General features: G+C 39.1%; 1 protein-coding gene and 1 pseudogene across 6 annotated transcripts in view; both read right to left on the reverse strand.

Moving 5' to 3' along the window:
- Positions 1-21,461, reverse strand: part of VWA3B (von Willebrand factor A domain containing 3B) — a 236,803-nt gene that overhangs the window by 101,918 nt on the left and 113,424 nt on the right. For all 6 annotated transcript variants that reach the window (XR_002516781.2, XM_021925079.2, XM_021925080.2 and 3 more), the window contains 2 exons: positions 18,766-18,904; positions 17,573-17,704 (listed from right to left, as the gene is read on the reverse strand). Coding sequence is in view for 5 of the 6 variants with exons in the window: in XM_021925079.2 (XP_021780771.2) it covers positions 17,573-17,704; positions 18,766-18,904 (271 nt within the window). In the remaining variant the exon portion in view is untranslated. The remainder of the gene's footprint in view (positions 1-17,572; positions 17,705-18,765; positions 18,905-21,461) is intronic.
- Positions 1,842-5,207, reverse strand: LOC108581706 (annotated as a pseudogene).

Raw genomic sequence — 21,461 nt, forward strand, 5'->3', positions numbered from 1 at the left:
TTCGAGCAGGAAGGAATTTATGATAAAGGACATCAGGACGGCTTACAGCACCATCAATGGATAGGATAACCTGGGTTGGGACCTCTCACCAGAAATGAGGCCCCCAATCCTGCTGCAGGGCTGCCTGGTGGGGGCCCCGCTGCAGTCCCACTGCAGAGCGCTGGACGCTGTGGCTTTCCTCGCTGGCACTGGGAGTATCGACAAGAGATGGACCAGAGCTCACTGCCACTGCCACCCCAGGAGCTGCATCGGTCTGCATCTGCCACCACTGCCAAGGTTCTCTCTGCTGGACCCGCCATCTGGAGTCACAATCTCTCAAGTCAAAGCCTAGGGGGTTATTCTGACTGATGGTGCCTGGGTCACATTACCCACACTCTAGCTAAAGCGAGGCCAGACCCTTCAACTTCCATAGGTGAACAGACTCTGCCCCCACCCCAGAAATCAGGATAGGAAGGGAGCAGAGACTGACAGCCTAAGGAATGACAAAGATCCAGCACACACCCAGCTCCCACCGCACCCAAGGCATCTCAAGCCTCACCGTATACCATGGGCACTCTCCCATTAAGACTTTCTCAGCCATGATGGGGAACCCCATACCCTGACCCATCCACCTAAGGCTCCTTCATCGGCTTTACTCGCTTTCATTTCAACAGACAGAAGTACCACGTGCCAGGCATTTTGATAGATCTGGGACATAACTTACAAAACCAGACCAAATTCTGTGCCTTGAAGGGGGTTCACGGGATGGTGTTGGATGCCTAGAAAATGATGACCTAACACTGTGCCAAAAGCTGTAAAAGTTCATGCCCAGGGTAGGATGTGTCTTACTCTAGCTGGGTGAGCTGCTAAATACATCTTCTGGGGGAGGTGGCAGGGAAGACTCTTAAAGGACGAGTAGGATAGGCGGGAAACCACAGAGAGGATGGTGCACGCTCCAGACTCCTTTCTTGTTCAGGATTCAGCAAGTAATTCCATAATTGTAAAGCCCATAGGAAGAGAGAGGTCAGGAAAACGATGGTGGTAACGTTAATCATAAAACAACATCTACTGAGTACTTACTAGGCGAAGGGCTTATTTTTCCTGTATTTTTAGTCTGTGGTCTGCTCCCCATCCCAGAAGGTCACCCAGCAACAGCAGGCAGCCCAGGGACATGCCTTCCACCCCTGCAGACAGCACCAAACAGGCATTGAGGGGAGCCTCAGCAGCACAAGACGGCTCAGGGAAGAGACTGTCACTGCAACGAAAGCCCACAGAAGTAACCCAGAGAAAACATGCTACACCCAAACACAGTGACTGTGCCGAATAAACACACATAAATGGAAATAAACTCTTCTAACATAATAACCAAGTAGTCTAAGATATAATTTAAAAATCACTCATTACACCAAGAACCAGAAATATCACATTTGAATGAGAAAAGCAACCCACTGATGCCAATACCAACAGAGCCTCAGAAATCCCTGGAACAATGAGGAAGAGCTAATAACATTCATACCATTAGAGCTTCAGAAAAAAGAGGGGAAAGGGTGTGGGGCTTAAAAAGCATTTAATAAGTAATGACTGGAAAAAAAAAAAAAAATTTTGGCCGGGCGTGGTGGCTCACACCTGTAATCCCAGAACTTTGGGAGGCCGAGGCGGGCAGATCATGAGGTCAAGAGATCGAGACCATCCTGGCTAACCTGGTGAAACCCCGCCTCTACTAAAAATACAAAAAATTAGCTGGGCGTGGTGGCGGGCGCCTGTGGTCCCAGCTACTCGGGAGGCTGAGGCAGGAGAATGGCGTGAACCCAGGAGGCGGAACTTGCAGTGAGCCGAGATCACATCCCTGCACTCCAGCCTGGGCGACAGAGTGAGACTCCATCTCAAAAAAAAAAAAAAGTTTGGTTAAAGATACAGAAACCACAATTTAAGAAGCTAAGCAAATCCCAAACAGGATAAAACCAAAGAAAGCCACACCAAGACACATTGTATTTAAATTTCTGAAACTAAAAACAAAGAAAAATCCTAAAATAGCTGAAGAGAAATAACACATTACCTATAAAAGAGCACCAATTCAAATGCCAGCAGTTTCTCATCTGAAACTATAGAGACCAGAGGAAGGGGCACCACAGTTTTCAAGTGCTGAAAGAAAATAACCACCAGCCATGAATCATCTATCTGGTGAAAAGATCCTCCAGGGTTGAAGGAGAAGGAAAACTAGGCGAATTTATTACTGGGAGACCTACCCTTAAAGAAGGGTTCATGAAAGCTTTCCATATAGAAAAAGAACAAGAAAAGAAGAAAGTCTGGACTTTCAGAAAAAAGAACAATGGAATGAGGAAATAGAAAAGTAAGCATAATAGATAATTTCTTTAGTTACGTTTTATGATTGAAGCAAAAGTTTAGCACCATCTAAGACAGCATATAATGCATGCAAAGGAAATACTTCAATTATATATTTTAAATGGTGAGTGTAAAGGGACCTAAATAGAAGTAAGGTTGGTACACTTAAGTAGAAGTAGCAAACCACCAATAGGTTGTGATAAGTTATATCACGATAGGCTGTGATGAGTTATACCGCGATAGGCTGTGATACATTATATCATGATAGGCTGTGATGAGTTACGTCACGATAGGCTGTGATAGGTTATATCGCGATAGGCTGTGATGGGTTATATTGTGGTTGGCTGTGATAGGCTGCATCACGATAGGCTGCGATATATCACTATAGGCTGTGATAAATTATATCACAATGGGCTGTGATAAGTTACATATATGTATAAGGAAATATATAGAACTATTAAGAAAATTATACAAAGCAATACACTCAAAAACAGTATAAATAAATCAAAATGAAACACCAAAATATGCTCAAATAACCCATAGGAAGGCAAGACAAAAGAGAAAAATGAGAAACAGAGGAAACACACGAAAATAATAAATAAAACGAGACACTTAATCCTTAAATATGAATAATTACTTTACATGCAAATGACCCACATATACCAATTACATGACAGAGATTGAAGAGTAAACAAAAGCATGACCCGATTTATGCTGTCTACAGGAAACTCACTTCAGGCATAACAACACAGACAGGTTAAAGGTAAAAGGATGGACAAAACATTATTACGCAAACATTTATTTTTAAAAAGCAGAAATAACTATATTAATATTACATAAAGTAGATTTTAACAGAAAGAAAATTTACTAAGGACAAAAAGGGACATTATGATGATAAAATTCTCAATCCACCAAGAAGACAACAACCCTAAATGTGTATACCTCAAACAACAGAGCTTCAAAATACATGAAGCAAAATTTGATGGAGATGAAAAGAAAAATAGAGAAATCTATTTTTATCTACTTTAGAATAGAGTAGTAATAGATAGAATAGGTAGAGTCTTATGGTTGGGGTCTTCAATACACCATTCTTTTTGTTCTGGGGGTGTACATTTTATTGGAAACCTTAAATAGTCTTCAGATAGAACATGGTTTCAATCAAGGTTCTCCTGTGGCTTACACAGAAACCTGAAGTTGTTTGGATTAGGGGAAGGAGAGGGACAGTACAGCAGATGAGTGCTTAGTTTGCCAAAAAGACCCCTCACAATAAGTGCTCTTCAGCCAGCGTATCAGCTTTCGCCAAAGCTTCTTCAATGGGTTCCATCACTGAAGGCCTGTTCCCGTTCTGAGACATGGTCATGTTCACCTACCAAAATCTGCTGGAATCCTTTAATGGTCTCCTTCAGGAGTACTGACTTCCCCATATGACCTGTGATGACCTCAGCAACCTGGAATGGCTGAGACAAGAAATGTTGTATTTTCCACATTCAAGACACAGTCAACTTGTCTTCCTCAGAAAGTTAATCCATACCCAGTATGACAATGATGTCTGGAGGGATTTGCAGAATCTTTTGCACCCCACGGGCAACATTATAACGCTCATTGCCAACAATGTTGGGATCCATGATGTGAGAGATGGGGTCCAGAGGATCCACATGTAGATAGATGCCCAGCTCAGTGATAGCATGGGGTAGCACGGTGGTGGCATCCAAATGAGCAAAGAAAGGCAAGGGCAGGGGCAGTCGAGTCATCAGCAGGTACACAGCCTGTACAGAAGTGACAGATCCCCTCATGGTAGTGGCAATCCTTTCCCCACATCATACCCACCACATCAGTGGCCAGGGTAGGCTGATAGCCCACAGCAGAAGGGATTCTGCCCAATAAGGCAGACACCCTTGAGCCAGCCTCGATGAAGTGAAAGACATTATCAATAAACAGGAGTACATCTTGAACTTCTTGGTCTCTGAAGTATTCAGCCACAGTCAGTCCAGTCAGAGCTACCTGGGCATGAGTAGCAGGTGGTTCATTCATTTGACCACACATCAGCACTATCTTGGAGGTAACCTCTTTTAAGTTGACAACACCAGACTCAGTCATTTCATAATATAAGTCATTGCCCTCACAGGTCCTCTCAAAAACACCAGCAAACCCAGAGTTAACACCATGGGCTTCGGCAACATTGTTGGTTAATTCCATGACGGGTACGATCTTGTCAACTCCAACACCACTAAAAAGCCCAATTTTGCCTCTTGGCTAGGGAGCTAGCAGATCCACAACTTTGATACTAGTCACCAGAATTTCTTGCTCAACACTCATTTCCATGAATTCAGGAGCCTCAGCATAAATGGGAGCAAACTGTTTTATTTTGATGGGACCTCTTTCATCAACAGGCTCTCCGATAATGTTCATGATTCTGCTCAAAGTCTCAGGACCAACAGGACTTTTGATTGGTGCACCAGAGTCCAGGACTTTCTGGTCTTTAAACAAGCCTTCTGTACCATCCATAGCATAATCCTTACTGTGCTCTCACCCAAATGCTGGGCCACCACGAAAACCAGCCTGGTCTCCCTGCCTTGTACTTGCTGGGCATTTAGAATAGATGGTAGTCCCTCATCAAAATGGACATCCACCACTGCACCAGTGATCACCACAATACACCCAGTGGCGGTGCCTGTCTTCAGCAAAGGTGATGTTTGTGCCACATAGTTCCTGGTAGACTGGATTGCTGCCAGAGTGACCCATGGCAAGACCTGAGCTTGGGGTAGCAACACTGAAGGGCTGAGTTCCTGCAAGGCCCTGGAGGCTGAGGCAGCAGACACATGACCCACAGAACTCAACAAGGTAGAATTTGGGTGGAGACTAAGTGTTACCCAATACCCCACTCTTAATGATTGACAGAACAACTAACCAATCAGCAAGGATGGAGAGGAATTGAACAATACCATCAACTAACCAGATCTAATTGAGATTTATAGAATACTCCACCCAACAAAAGACTACACATTCTTTTCAAACATTGGACATTTGCATAAATAGACCATATCTTGAGTCACAGAACAACATTTAACAAATTTAAAAGATGTAAAATCATATAGAGTATGTCCTCTGACTATAGTGGGATCAAAATAGAAATCAATAACAGAAAGACAACATGAAAATTTCCACAAACATTTCGAAATTTTAAAACATGCTTTGAATAATTCACGGTCCAAAAGTGAAATCACAAGGAAAATTAAAAATTAAATAGTACTGAACGAAAATTAAGTTGTTTTGCTTAAAATTTGTGCGATGTACCAACACAGTTCTGGCAGGAAAACTTATGGTACTACAAGCTTACTTACAATAACATAAAAATATCGCAAAACTATAATTTATGTTCCTACCTCAAGAACCTAGAAAAATAAACTCAAGAGCAAAATAAACTCAAAGCAGGCAGAAAGAAGTAAATAATAAAGAACATAAATTGATAAAATTCAAATAGCAAAACAACAGAGAAAATTGATAAAACAAAAGGCTGATTGTTAAAAAGAATCAATAAAATTGACAAACTTCTAGCAAGATTTGCAAGATAAAGAGAAAAGACACATATTACCAACATCAAGTATAAAAACAGGGCCTATTACAACATCTCTTGCAGTCACTGACAGAACAATAAGAGAATATTATGAAAAACTTTATGCTCATAAATTCAACAGTTTAGAAAAAATTGAACACTTTTTCAAAAACCACAAACTACCAAAACTCAAGATGAAACCAACAACCTGAATAGTTCCATGCCTATTAAAGAAATTGAATTCATAATTAAAAAGCCCCTGAAAAGAAATATCTGGGTCCATATGGTTGCAATAGAGAATTGATTGATTGATTGATTGACTGTTTGAGACAGAGTCTCGCTCTGTCACCCAGGCTGGAGTGCAGTGGTGCCATCTCGGCTCACTGCAGCCTCTGCTTCTGGGTTCAAGCAATTCTCCTGCCCCAGCCTCCCGAGAAGCTGGGATTACAGGCACCTGTCACCATGCCCGGCTAGTTTTTGTATGTTTAGTAGGGATGGGATTTTGCCATGTTGGCCTGGTTGGTCTTGAACTCCTGACTTCAGGTGATCCTGCCTGCCTTGGCCTCCCAAAGTGCTGGGATTACAGGCGTGAGCCACCATGCCTGGCCGCACTAGAGAATTTTATCAAACATTCAAAGGAGAATTAACACAAGTTTTACACAATGCACTCCAGAAAATAGAAGGGGAAGGAATACTTCCCAACTCACTCTAGGAGGCCAGTATTACACTGATACGCAAAGCAGACAAAGACAGCACACACACGAAAAGCCTACAGACCAACATCTCTCATGAACCTAGACACAAAGGTTCTCAACAAATATTAGCAAATTTAATCCAACAACATGTAAAATGCATAATACATACTGACCAAGTGGGATTCTATGTAGTCAGAGTTGGTTCAGAATTGGGAAAAAAAAGTCATATGAGCATATTAATTTGCACAGAAAAGGATTTGGCAAATGCAACCTTCATTCAGTATAAAAATTCAGTACATTAGGAATAGAATGAAACTTTCTCAATCTCATAAAGAGCATGTATGAAAAGCTTGCAGCTCATATCATATTTAATGGGAGAAGACTGAATTCTTGCCCTTTATGATTGGGAAAAAGGCAAGTATGTCTGCTCTCAACATACCTATTCAATGTAGTACTGGAAGTTCTATCTGCTGCAATAAGGCAAAGGAATAAGTCATAGAGGTTGGAAAAAACAAAAACAAAAACAAATACTACTGTCTATTTGCAGACTACCCAATTACCTACACAGAAAATCCTGAGGATTACAGTTGTCCCTTAGTATCTGTGGGGGATTGGTTCCAGGGTCCACCCCCAACCCCATGGACACCAAAATCTGAGGATGCACAAGTCTCATATAAAACGGCATAGTATTTGCACATAACCTACACAATCTTCATGTATACTTTAAATAATCTCCAGATTACCTACATTAGCTAACAAAATGTAAATGCTATATAAGTAGTTGTTATATTGTATCTTTTAAGTTTTGTGTTTTTTTATTGTTTTATTGTTATGATTTTTACCATTTATTTTTGCCAAATATTTTCTTTTTTTTTTCTTTTTTCTTTTTTTTCCCTTTTTTTTTTGAGACGGAGTCTGGCTCTGTCGCCCAGACTGGAGTGCAGTGGCCGGATCTCAGCTCACTGCAAGCTCCGCCTCCCGGGTTTACACCATTCTCCTGCCTCAGCATCCCGAGTAGCTGGGACTACAGGCGCCCGCCGCCTCGCCCGGCTAATTTTTTGCATTTTTAGTAGAGACGGGGTTTCACCGTGTTAGCCAGGATGGTCTCGATCTCCTGACCTCATGATCCGCCCGTCTCGGCCTCCCAAAGTGCTGGGATTACAGGCTTGAGCCACCGCGCCCGGCTTATTTTTGCCAAATATTTTCAACCCATAGTTGGTTGAATCCACAGATGCAGAACTTGCAGATATGGAGGGCTAACCATACACAAAAAACAAAAAGGAAAATAGTAAGTAAGCCTACTCTGAGGTCAAAAGATGCGAAGTCCACACACGCAAAACAACTGCGTTTCTACACACTGACAACAAATAAGTGAAAACCAAAATAAAAAGTGCAATACCACTTACAATTGCTCCAAAAAAGTACAATACTTAGTATATACTTAAACAGGTACAAGAGCTGTATGCTGAAATTATAAAATTCTGATGAAAGAAATCAAAGATCTAAATACTCGGAGAGACATACTGTATTCACGGAATAGACGAATTACCACAATGAAGATGCCAATTCTTCCTAATTGGATCTATAGATCTAATGCAATTTCTATCCAAATGTCAGCAAGGTTTTCAATAAGCATAAAGAAGTTTGTTTTCAATTTTTATATTGAAAATAAAGGCCCAAGAATAGCCAAAACAACTCTAAAAAAGAAACATAGAGTAGGAGCAGTTGTTCTTGATCTTAAAACTCACTATACAGCTATAGCTATCAAGAAAGTGTGGTCCTAACGGAGACATTAACACATATAACAATAGAACAGAATAGGGAACCCATTCAAAGGCCTGCAGACATATTCAATTGATTCTTGGCAAATGAGCAAAAACAATTCAATAGAGGAGGAATAGCCTTTTCAATAAATGGCGTCACAGAAATTGCACATTCATAGGCAAAAAATAAATAAACTGGCCGGGCGTGGTGGCTCATGCCTGTAATCCTAGCACTTTGGGAGGCCAAGGCGGGCAGATCACAAGGTCAGGAAATTGAGAACATCTTGGCCAACATGGCAAAACCCCGTCTCTGCTAAAAATACAAAAATTAGCCTGGCATGGTGGCACATGTCTGTAGTCCCAGCTACACTGGAGGCTGAGGCAGGAGAATCGCTTGAACCTGGGAGGCGGAGGTTGCAGTGAGCCGACATCATGCCACTGCACTCCAGCCTGGGCGACAGGAGCGAAACTCCATTGCAAAAAAATAAATAAATAAACCTCAACCTAGATCTCACACCTTATACAAACGTTAATTCAAAACAGATCATAGACTTAACCATCAAACAAAATTATAAAACTTCCAGAAAAAGGGACATGGGGAAAACATCTTCAGGACCTAAGTAAGGTTAGGCAGAGTCTTTAGAACTGACATGTGGAACTGAACAAAAATAGTTATAAAATGTAAAATGTATAAAATGTATAGCTAAAGCAGTAGCTGGGGGTGGTATTTATACCATTAAATTCTTAGATCTAAGAAATGGAGATTTAATTAAAAAAACAAAGCAAGTAGGAGGAGAAAAATAATAAAGATAGCAGGAATCAATACAATTTAAAACATTTGTTAAAAATTAGAAAATCAAAGAAACAAAAAGTTGGTTTCTCGAAAAAATTAACAAAATTGAGAGAAAAATAAAAAAAGCTCTTCAAACTAACCAAGAAAAAAAGGCAGTAGACAAAAATTACCAATATCAAACATCACCACAGATCTCACAAACATTAAGGAAATGATAAGGGAATGCTGTGAACAATTCTACACCCATAAATTCAACCCCATAGAAGAAACGGACTGCTTCCTTCTAAGAAACAAATGACCAAAACTAACTCACAGAGGGACAGATCATCTGAATAGTCCTGTATCTATTAAAGAAATTGAATTCATAGTTTAAAACTTCTAACAAAAAAAGAGGCCCAGATGGTTTCATTGGTAAATTCTACCAAACTATTAAGGAAAAATCATATCAATTCTGTACAATCTCTTTTAGAAAAAAAGAAGATGGAATATTTTCTAACCCGTATTATGAGGCCAGCATTTCCTGATACTAAAATTAGACAAAAATTTCTAAGAAAAGAATCTACAGACCAATATTCCTCATGAATGCAGACAAAACAATCCTCAACAAGCTAGGTTAGCAAATTTAATGCAGAATATATTCAATCTATAATACATCATGATCAAGTGGAGATAATCCCAGAATGCAAAGCCCATTTAATAATCAAAAACAAATCAATGTAGTTCACCGTATTAACATATTAACAGACAACAGATCTGCCAAGTCCAACTTGGAAACTTGGCTTTATCAAAATTAAAAGCTCAATAGATGCAGAAAACACATTTCACAAAATCCAATACTTGTTTATGGTAACAATCCTCAAAAAAACAAGAACAGAAGGGAAATTGGTTAACAAGATAAATCACATCTACAAAAAAACACAAAAAGAAACAAAAAAAAAAAAAAAAAAAAAACCCGAAACAAAACAAAACAAAAAACCCTCACAGCTAGAAAAATTATTTAATAGTGAAAGATTTAATATTTCCCCTCTAAGATCAGGACAAGGCAAGTACGTTCTCTCTCATCACTGCTGTTAAACATCATACTGAAAGTCCTAGCCAGCGCATTAAGGCAAGAGAAAGAAATAAACACTATATGGGTTGGATAGGAAAAAATAAAATCATCTCTGTTCATATATAACGTCACTGGAAATCTCAAGTAATCTACAACAAAGTTCCTAGAACAGGTAAGTAAGATTAGCAAGGTCAAAAGAAATAAGGTCAGTATACAAAAATCAATTGTAATAAAGAATTAAAATTTATAATTTAAAAAGTACTATTTACGGCCGGGTGCAGCGGCTCTCGCCTGTAATCCCAGCACTTTGGGAGACCAAGGCAGGCGGATCATGAGGTCAGGAGATCAAGACCATCCTGGCTAACATGGTGAAACCCCATCTCTATTAAAAATACAAAAAATTAGCCGGGCGAGGTGGCGGGCGCCTGTAGTCCCAGCTACTCGGGAGGCTGAGGCAGGAGGATGGTGTGAACCCGGGAGGCGGAGCTTGCAGTGAGCCGAGATTGCACCACTGCACGCCAGCCTGGGTGACAGAGTGAGACTCTGTCTCAAAAAAAAAAAAAAGAAAAAGAAAAAGAAAAAGAAAAAAAAAAGTACTACTTACAATAGTAAAAAAAAGACCCAAATAAATTTAGAGGTACACAGTGTTAGATGTCAATTCTCTTGAATCTGATCTATGGACTTAAGGCAATCTCAGTCAAAATCCTAGTGTACTGTTTTGTAGATTTCAACAACTGATTCAGAAATTTACAAGGCAGGTCAAAGGAACTATATAACAGCCAAAAAAAAATCGAAGGGAAATACAAAGCTAGAGGATTCAGGTTAGCTGATTTCAAAACTCAGTATAAAGTCGCAATAATAAAGACAGTGTGATGTTGGTAGAAGTACAGACACCTATTAATAGTCCAATGAAACAAAAATAGACCCACACAGATACAGTCAAATGATTTTTGACAAGAAGCAATGGTAATTCCAGAGGGAGAGACAACTTAGACAAACAGTGCTGAATCCTGCCTCACACCTTATGAAAAAATGAACTCAAAATGTACCCTATTCTTAAATACAGAATGTAAAACTATTACATTTGAGGACGAAAACAGGAGAAAATCTGCATGACTTGGATTTAGCCATATGTTTAGCTATGGGACTAAAAGCACAATCCGTAAAGAAAACTTGGCAACTTGGACTTCATGAAAATTAAAAACTTATGCACAGTGAAAAACTCTATTAAGGGAATGAAAAGCCATAGATTGGGAGAAAATAGTTGCAAATTGTAAGTCTGATAAAGTTCTTATATCCAGAAACTCAATGTTTTTGTTTTTTTGTTTTGTTTTGTTTTGTTTTCTGAGACAAAGTCTCGTTCTGTCGCCCAGGCTGGAGTGCATGGAGCGCAATGGCATGATCTTGGCTCCCTGCAAGCTCTGCCTCCGGGGTTCATGCCATTCTCCTGCCTCAGCCTCCCAAGTAGCTGGGACTACAGGCACCCACCAGCACACCCGGCTAATTTTTTTGTATTTTTAATAGAGACAGGGTTTCACCATGTTGGCCAGGATGGTCTCGATCTCCTGACCTCATGATCTGCCTGCCTCGGCCTCCCAAAGTGCTGGGATTACAGGCGTGAGCCACTGCACCTGGCCCGAGGAAACTCAATCTTAAGAAAACAAACAACCCAACTAAAAAATGGGCAAAATATCTGAACAGATACTTCACCAAAGAAGACATACATACAGATGGCTAATAAGCATGAAAAGATGAGTGTTAAGTAAATGCAATTAAAACTACAATAGGATACCACGAGACATCTTTCAGCTATATTAGAATGTCTAAAATAAAACAACCTGACAACATCAAAAGCTGGAGAGGATGTAAAGTGATTGTAACTCTCATATATCGCTGATGGGAATGCAGAACGGTACAGCCACAGTGGGAAACAGTTTGGCAGTTTCTTATAAAGTTAAACACACGCTTCGCATACTGGCCAGCAATCTCACTTCTAGATATTTATTTATATTCAAATGAAGTGAAAACTTATTGTTGGAAACCATTTCCCATGGGTCCCATGTATTTCTACATGTCTTGCAACAGACGTGCTGTCTGCTCTGGTTTATCTTTTCAAGATGTAGATATGGGGAACAGCCTTGGAAATCAGAAATACTGTCTCTCTTCAAAGCAAAGAGTAGGCATGCTTATTGTCTGGTATAAAGATAACACCCAACTCTGAAGTGAAGGGCTGGCATGCTCACAGTCCATTATAGAAGATCTGGTTTTCTTAAGTCCAGGGCCCCCTCCTTTAACACCACGTAATGTACGAGCAAGTGTCGCCTGGTCCTCATTGTTTTCACCCTGCGGGAATTGGGGCTCAGGGAGCAGGTGCAAGAAAATGCTGCTGCTCTGGCTACTGCTTTTGCTGTGGGTAATAAAGTCATTTGTCTCTGACCCAAAAGCCTTGGTGTTCTCCCGGCAGCCACATTAGTTTGCAAGTAAGGTAAAATTTCAGACTCTTCACCGTTCTCGACACCTTTTCACACAAAAACCTGTAGGCAAATATTTATCACAGCTTTATGTATGAAACCCCAAACAGGAAATAACACAGATAATCTTCAACAAGGAATGGGTAAACAAACAGTTTTACATCCATACTCATCAATAAAGCACTACTCGTTAATAAAAACACTACTTATCAATAAAAGGGAATAAAGTCTTGATTCATGAAATAAGTTAGATGAACTTATAAGAACTGATAAAGTTCTTATATCCAGAAACTCAATCTTTTTTTTTTTTTTCTTTTTTTTTTTGAGATGGAGTCTCGTGCTGTCGCCCAGGCTGGAGGGCAGTGGTGCAATCTCGGCTCACTGCAAGCTCCGCCTCCTGGATTCACGCCATTCTTCTGCGTCAGCCTCCTGAGTAGCTGGGACTACAGGCACACGCCAACACACCTGGCTAATTTTTATTTGTAATTTTAGTAGAGACAGGATTTCACCATGTTAGCCACAATGGTCTTGGTCTCCTGACCTGGTGATCCGCCTGCCTCAGCCTCCCAAAGTGCTGGGATTACAGGCGTGGGTCAAGTGTATTAAGTGAAAGAAGCTAGAACCCAAAAGTTCTATGGTATGATTTTGTTTATATGACATTCTGGAAAAGGAAAAGCTATAAAGACAGAGAAACAGAGCAGTGGTTGCCAGGAGGGAGGGGGAGTTGGTGACAAAGGGGCATATATGGACATTTTGGGAGTGACAGAACGGTTCCCGTTGGTACTGTGGTAGAGATACATGACTCCATGCATTTATCAATATCCATGAACTATCACCAAAAAGAGTGTGGGTTTTTTACTGTATGCAAATTAAAATAAGATTCAACTAGGATGTGGAGGAAACCAAGGTGAAATGCAGACTAACTGAGCCAATGCGTCTAACTGGGTCACTAATGAGTGACATAAGCACGCTAAAGAGATTGGGTAAGAAAGTTACCTGACTTCACAGCTCTGGAAGACAGTTTTTTGAACGGATACTGTAACGTTAAAGTGGAAGAAAAAAGCTGTATACAAACACTATAGCTGATAAATTTGTTTCTCGTAGAGTATGAACTAGCAATACTGAACCTATACGTACAGTAGGGTTGAAAATATAAGTAAATATGTTATAGGTAATGAGAATCAGGTTTCTTCTGGTTGAAGAAGATGCAAATAGGTTCATTACAAATGAACCCTGGGCTCTGGGTTGGAATTAGAGGTATCAGTATGAATGCATGATTTGTTTGCTTATTTAATATAAATACAGAGTGATATACAGATAAATAAACATAGATGTTTGTGGATACATGGAGTAGATATAGAAATATATATTTAATAGATATGATCATATATATCTATATATTATATAGATATTTTCTATGTCTACATATTTCTATCTCTGTCCACTGAGAGGGCCTAAAAGCAGTGATACAATCCAGTAGCAGTAACCACCCCCCGGTGTCCAGATCTTGGTTTCTAAATACCATTCTGTAATAAGAGAAACCAAGGTTCCTTGGAGTAGTGGTAGATTTCAGGGCTGGGGCTGGGAAAATATAAGATTATCATAAAACATCTTATAGTGACAGAAAGTCAAGAAATGCTGAAGGGGGAAATAAGGTGGATGCATATTTAAATATTTAGAGGCAGCATAAAAGAATTCCCAATGGCCAAAGTAACAAAATTTTAGTAACAAAATAAGTAACGATAGTATTAGATTATAACTCCAAGAATAAAATAAATTTCCATGAGTCCACATTGAAATAAATATATAAATGAATAAGTAAAAGGGGGAAAGGGAAATCTTTTCCTTATAGAATAATTCCAATATAGAAATGTAAAACGAATAGAGGAAATATAAAATCACCTCAGCTCAGTAATAATTGTTGTAAGGATGATCCACCATTGAGTGCTAAAATTGTGGGCAAAAACAAGGAACAAACGATACTTGCAGAGCCTCAGAGCATCTCCTCCAAAACTTTTATTATTTACAAAGGGAAAAAAAAGGTAACTTTTCGGGAGGAACCTGGCAGATGTCACCTTAACCAAATGATCAAAGTAAACATTGCTGGTCATAGAGCATATCGGCATCATGCGTGCTTTCAGGTGATCCACTGGGAAGAGTATCGCCTCCCCCAAATCCATAACCCAATCTAATAATGAGAAAACATCAGGCAAAATCAAACTGTAGGACATTCTACAGAAGAATCTGAATAGTATTCTTCAAAAGTGTCAAGGTCACGAAAGACAAGGAGAGACTGAGGAACTGTCACAGATTGGAAGAGACTAAGGAGGCATTGCAACTAAATGTCATGTGAGATCCTTGGCTGGATCTTGGAACGTAAAAGGAACATTAGTGGAAAACTGATGAAAGCTGAATAAAGTCTGTAATTTAGCTCATAGTGTCCTGTGAATGTCTCAGTTTGACAATTATACCATGGCTATGTTAGAGGTGAACATTGGAGAAAGTTAGGTGAAGGGTTAAGTGTGAACGCTCCGTACTACTTTTGCAACTTTTTGGTAGTCTAAAATTATTGCAAATTTAAATGTTAAAAGCAAAACAAAATCCTCTTACAGGATTTGGGCAGCAGAAATGTATTCCAGGTGGTAAACAGAACAGCTCTTCCCTCTGAGCCCATTCTCAATAGTCTTTTGTTGAAAACCCTACTGCTGAAAAGATGGTGGCAAAGCCGGGGAAGACCCAGACAGAGAGACCCCAGGGAAACATGGTCTGAGGATGGCGCCTGTTTTGCACCTGCTCCTCCCATCTCCCCCCTCAACTACTGGGCAGGCGCCACCACAGCTTGCGCTCCCCTGGCCTCAGGAATGGCTGTGCTTGTTTGGGGACCTACTGCTGCAGGACACCAGCACAAAGCAGGCTCAGACCACCCTGAGTGCTACTGGGTTGATTACTGGACCAAACCAGCCGAAAGAATAATAGAATTTGGCTTTATTATCATTTTTTTAAAATTAATTTACTTTTAATTGACAAAATTGTATATATTTACAGTATACAATGTAATGTTTTGATACATGTATACTCTGTGGAATGAGTAAATGAAGCCAATTAACATATCTATCACCTGACATATTTTTGAGTTGTGAGAACATTTAAAATCTACTCTCTTGACAATTTTCAAGTACACAATACACTGTTATTAACTATAGTTACCATGCTGTACTCCAGAACTTATTCCTCCTGCCTACCTGAAACTACGTACCTTTGACCAACATCTCCCCATCCCCAGCTGGCACTCTGCTCCCAGTCTCTGGTAACCACCATTCTACTCTCTGCTTCTACAAGTTTGACAGTTTTAGATTCTACATACAAGTGAGATCATGTGGTATTTTTTCTTTCTCTGCCTGGTTTATTTTACTTAATATAATGTCCTCCAGGTTCATTCATGTGGTTGCAAATAACAGGATTTCCTTCTTTTTTAAGCTGTGTAGTATTCCATTGTGTATATATGCCACATTTTCTTTATCCTTGGTCCTTTTGAAAATGAATTTTGGACATTCAACAAGCCAGCAAGGGAGCATCAGTGAAAATTTGTAAGGAGACCGGAATTATGCTTTATAGGAATACATTATTTTAGCCAAATGGCTAAAATCTGAATAGATGGCTGACTCTATTCATTAGTGATTTTATATAAAGCGAACCCAATGATGTTTTTATCCAATGAGATTATATAGATAATATCTTGTTATCATAAACCCTAAACTAGTAGGCTCTGAGTTAACAAGGTATTTCCTATTATTCTGTCATAAAAGCACAGAACCAAAAAAAGAAAAAAAAAAGGACAGAACATATGTCACAAGTAACTTCACTGGTTAATCCTGGAAATTTAACAAGTTGGGTATGAATTCAACACTATTTCCCAGGATAAGGTGGCCAGTTAAATTAAAATCTTACAGGCATTATTATTTCTTATAGAACAGATTTACTCCTCCCATTTTTAAAAACAAGTCACAAGGGAGCCCTAGTGCATCTCAGTGATCTGCCGATGTCTACTTGTGACTTTCTGTCAAATCTAAGACTCTAAACTCAGGCACTAAATTATTTTAAAGATGTTTGTGATACATATTTGCCTTTTTAAAAAAAGATACAGAGCCTTGCTATGTTTCCCAGGCTGGTCTCAAATTGCTGAGCTCAAACAATCCTCCTACCTCTGCCTCCCAAGGAGCTGGGACTACAGGTGTGCACCACTATGTCCACCTCCTATATTTGACTTTTTAAGAACAACTCTTGGTCTCAATTGTAGTGTATCTCAAATAATTGGAATGCTGTAATGCTATATGCTATACAAAATTAAGGTAAGTTCAAGATAAGAAAATTTAGGGCAAGGAAAATCCTTCCCAATAGTCTGTGTAAATGCCAAGGGCAGTCACTTCTGAGGAAATGATTTCACCTTCTTACTATATTCTCCTGCCCTAGCTCTCTTCCTGCAGTCAGTCCTAAACACTCCGATTGTACTGTATATTTCCACAGGCTCCTTACTTTTGAACAAAGCCCACTGATGAGAATGGCTGCAATACATCTTTTGCAACAATAATGAAATTTCAGAAGAAAAAAATCTGAATGTCTGAGTATAAAAAAAAAGTCTGTTTTGAAATGTGTTTTCATAAGGGGGGTTTCAACCTGAGCCAAGGGCAGAGCTGGAAATAGAGAACTGTGAATAGACAAGAAGAAGAGGCTCATTTACACCTTATATTGACAAATGAGGTTGGATTATAATGTGACCACTGCAAGCAAAACAAAAGTCTACATGCTAAGCCACTTCCATCCTGGGAGTGCAAAACACCTCTCGAGAACGTCTGTCCTGTGAATGAACTCAGTGCACAGGTGAGAGACTCCTATGCTGCTTCTCCCAGCTTAGTCTCCAACTTACCTTCATGTCTCTAATCCAGGACTGAGCCTGTTCCAGATTATCTTCATTGACTTCGGCAAGTTGTTCCCGCCAAGCAACTGCTTGACCATCAAACTTCACAAAATTAAACTTACTTTTATGTTTCAGCTGTTCCTACAAGAGACAATGACAACTTAACCATAAAACCATTCACATGTAAAAAAGGGTTAGGGTAGGTCACAGTTTGGTATATTTTAATCACAATGATCTCTATTTTCAGTTTAAGAAGCAAAAAATTATATTCAATAGAGAATATCCTATCTAGTATAAAGGGCATTTGAATAAAATTTATCCAGTTTGTGTGTTAAGACATTTACAAATGTATATATGATTATATGAATATATATTATATGCCACATATATGTAAAAGTTTATATATATAATGTGATATTAAATAGTGATTTTAATACTAACATTAAGGATACACCAAATAAGCACACCAAATACAATATGCTTGAAGAAAACAAATCTAAAACATCATCATCATTTCAGTCATTATCTTTTAGGTAAAGCCATTATTCAGTTACAACTTTATTCACTTGTTCATATTTCTCCTGTAGAGTTTTGTTAAATTAAAAAGTGCATTATGTATTTCTCAAACACTCCCGGCTATTATTTCTGTGGTTAATGCTTAACATCAGTACTACGAACTGACAGCAGTACTGTGATGCCATTTGACAGGTATGGACACTAGGAGTTAGGGCACTTGGGCAACCTGCTTCAGTTCATACAGCTCAGAGGCAGCACAGGCAGAATAAGAACTGGAAGCTTCTAAACACCAGCCTGCACCCCTCCCATGCACCGGGGTACACAGCATCCTTAATAAACATTTGCAATTAAAAGTGCTAAGATGAGGAGTATCTGGAAGACAATGGAAGTGTGTGTATACCACAGATTTCAGGACAGAGAAAATCTGAAACAATGAACACAGCAACTCCCTTAAGCAACTCATGTGTGACAGAAAGAATCCACCAGAGATAGGGTCTATTTGCAAAGGAGAACTGATGATTCTTTAACTAGCAAAAGGGAGTATTTCTCTGAATTTGGCTTTCTTAGGAATTTTTTAGTGCAACAAGCCCCTCTCCACTGCTCATAACCATCACAGACGATACTTTGTGGAGACCCATTTATGACACACAAAACCCCACGTGCATGAACCGATAGTTCCATCTAACCTGTATGAACTGAACGATCTTGTCCTTCACCAAGTCCAGTTTGCTCTTCATTGAGTGAGACGTGTCAATGAGAATGTAGATGCAATCATTACGCAATTTTCCAAAGAGGCTTTGACTCCCATCCTGTAGCCATTTAATCCTAGGCAGGAAGTAGGTTGAAAGTGAATGGTGAGAGCCTGCAGGCAACAAGAGAATCTTCCCAAGAACTTAACAATCTGCAGAGGACAGAGCTGCGCTGTGCTGTTTATACCCAATCTTCTGTGAGTGGATCATTTGCTTCGAGGTTTTTCTGTAGAAAATCCTACATTTGGGCTGTAGGATGCACTACCCACCATCAAGCCAAGTAAAACAAAATGAAGAAAATCAATGTGACAGAAAAATAAATCCAATGTGGGTGCCAAAGTCAAAAATACATTACTTCTAGTCATCTGATATTTTGAGGACCTCAGCTATGACTTCAGACTATTTGTTCTTCTAATCTGGCTGCCTGAAGTCAAGCTAGTAAAGCCAGCACATTCCTGAAGCTTCAGTGAAACTTATGCACAGCATCAAGCAGCCCCAGAGCTCTGTAATAACCAAGGCCCAGGTGGCTGTATGAGAAGGACTGCTTCTGCGGTCCATGATCAGGTTCCCATCACAGGATGTAAATACATGAAATTCATAGCCACAGGCAAAGCCTGTGGTGTGGAGGTAAGGAAAGAGTACGGAAAAAATATTTGAATTGAGTTCAGAGTTCAGCAAAGGCTAAGAAACTAAAATTTGAATGGCAAAATATTGAAAGGACATTACTGCACAGGAGAAAGGGAGAGAGAGAACATGCTCCAGAGATCTGCAGAAGGGTGTCCTCGAAATTTTGGCTAACTAATGATCAAGGCATGCATGTGAAGAAACTACTGAAGCCAAAGAAGAAATCACCAGAGGAGCAGGCAGATCAACCCCTCAGAGCTCACACACGGCTAGGAGCAGTCCGTCTACCGGCCAGAGTGGGAAAGCCTCCTTAATACATGGGCCACCAAGCAGCGTTCTTGAAAGAGTAGTGCCTTAGTAGTAGGATCAAATGAACCCTGGACTAAAAGCTACCCTGGATCTACTCTAACGTAATTGAAAAGCAACTCCTAGAGAGATCAAACTGGTTTAAAGTAACTTAACCGCATCAAAAACATATATAAAAATACAGTGAAATCTAGTACCTGACAATGTAAAGTTAAAATGTCTGGTATCCAATAAAAAAATTACCAGGTATACAAAGAAGCAAGAAAATATCCATAACCAGAAGAAAAATTAATCAACAGAAACAGATCCCAAAATGATACAGATGATAGAATTGGCCGAGAAGGATGTTACACAGCTATGAGAAATATAATCCACATGGTCAAAAAGGTAGAGTATAAACAGAACGAGGAGAGAAATGGAAGATATTTAAATAGACCCAAATAAAACTTGTAGAGAGATACAATATATGAAATTTAAAATACACTGCGTGGTATTAATAGTAAATCAGACATTAGGAGAAGAAAAGATTAGGCAATAAAAGACAAAGCAAAGGAAACAATTCAAAGTTAAACTCAGAGAGAAAAAAGACAAAAGCACTTTCATCAGAGAGAATTAGTGGCCCGTGGAACAATATCAAGGAGTCTGACACGTGTAATCAAAGTAGAAGGAGGAGAAGAGAGGGGGAGGCAGAAAAAACACTTGAAAAAATATGACCAAAATGTTTTAATTTTTATTGAGACAATGCACCTACAGATCCAAGAAGCTCAAAGAACCCAAGAAGAAGAAAAATAAAACTACACCCAGGCATATCACAATAAAATTGATAAAATCTAGAGATAAATAGAAAAATTTTAAAAGCATCAAAGACATTATGTGTGGAGGAACAAACAAAAATATGACAGGAGCCTTCTTATAAATCATGCAAGCCAGGAGACGGTGGAGAAGGATTTTCAAAGTACTGAAAGATAGAACTGTAAAACCAGAGTTCTATGCTTAGCAAACACATCATTCAAAAATAAAGGTAAATTAAAGAGTTTTTCAGACTGAAACAGCTCATTCATCACCAATAGACCTGCACTACCAGAAATATGAATAAACTTCTTCAGGTGGAAAAAAAATGATGTCAAACGGAAATGTGGATCCATACAAAGGAGTAAAAAGCAACAGAAATATCACATATGTGGTTAAATATAAAATACATCTATCCTAGTTTTTAAACTAGTTACAAGACAATTGACTGAATGTATAGTGTAATGCATGTGTAGAAGTAAAGTGTACAATAATAGAAAGGACGGAAGTGGGAGTGAAAGTTGTAAGATTCCTATAATATACATGAAGGGATATAATATTATTTGTAGGGTGACTGCTAAGATGCATATTGTAAATCCTAAATAGTCACATACACACATCAAAACAGAACAAAGAGGTAGAGCTAATAAGACAATAGTGGAGATAAAATGTAATAATAAAAAATACTCAAACAAAAGAAGGTAAAAAGTGAGTAAAAAGAGAACAGAAAACAAATAGCAAAAGTTTTGATTTAAATCCTATCAAATCAATAATCACATTAAACGTAAATGATCTTAACACTCCAATAAAAAGGCAAAGATTGTTAGGTTGGATTAATAAAACAATATATATTTCATTATATCATATATAATTATATATCTTGTATCTGTAAGAAATCCATTTAAATATAGGAT

The sequence above is a fragment of the Papio anubis genome, chromosome 14 (genome assembly GCF_008728515.1).
Source record: "Papio anubis isolate 15944 chromosome 14, Panubis1.0, whole genome shotgun sequence".
NCBI classification, from domain to species: domain Eukaryota; kingdom Metazoa; phylum Chordata; class Mammalia; order Primates; family Cercopithecidae; genus Papio; species Papio anubis.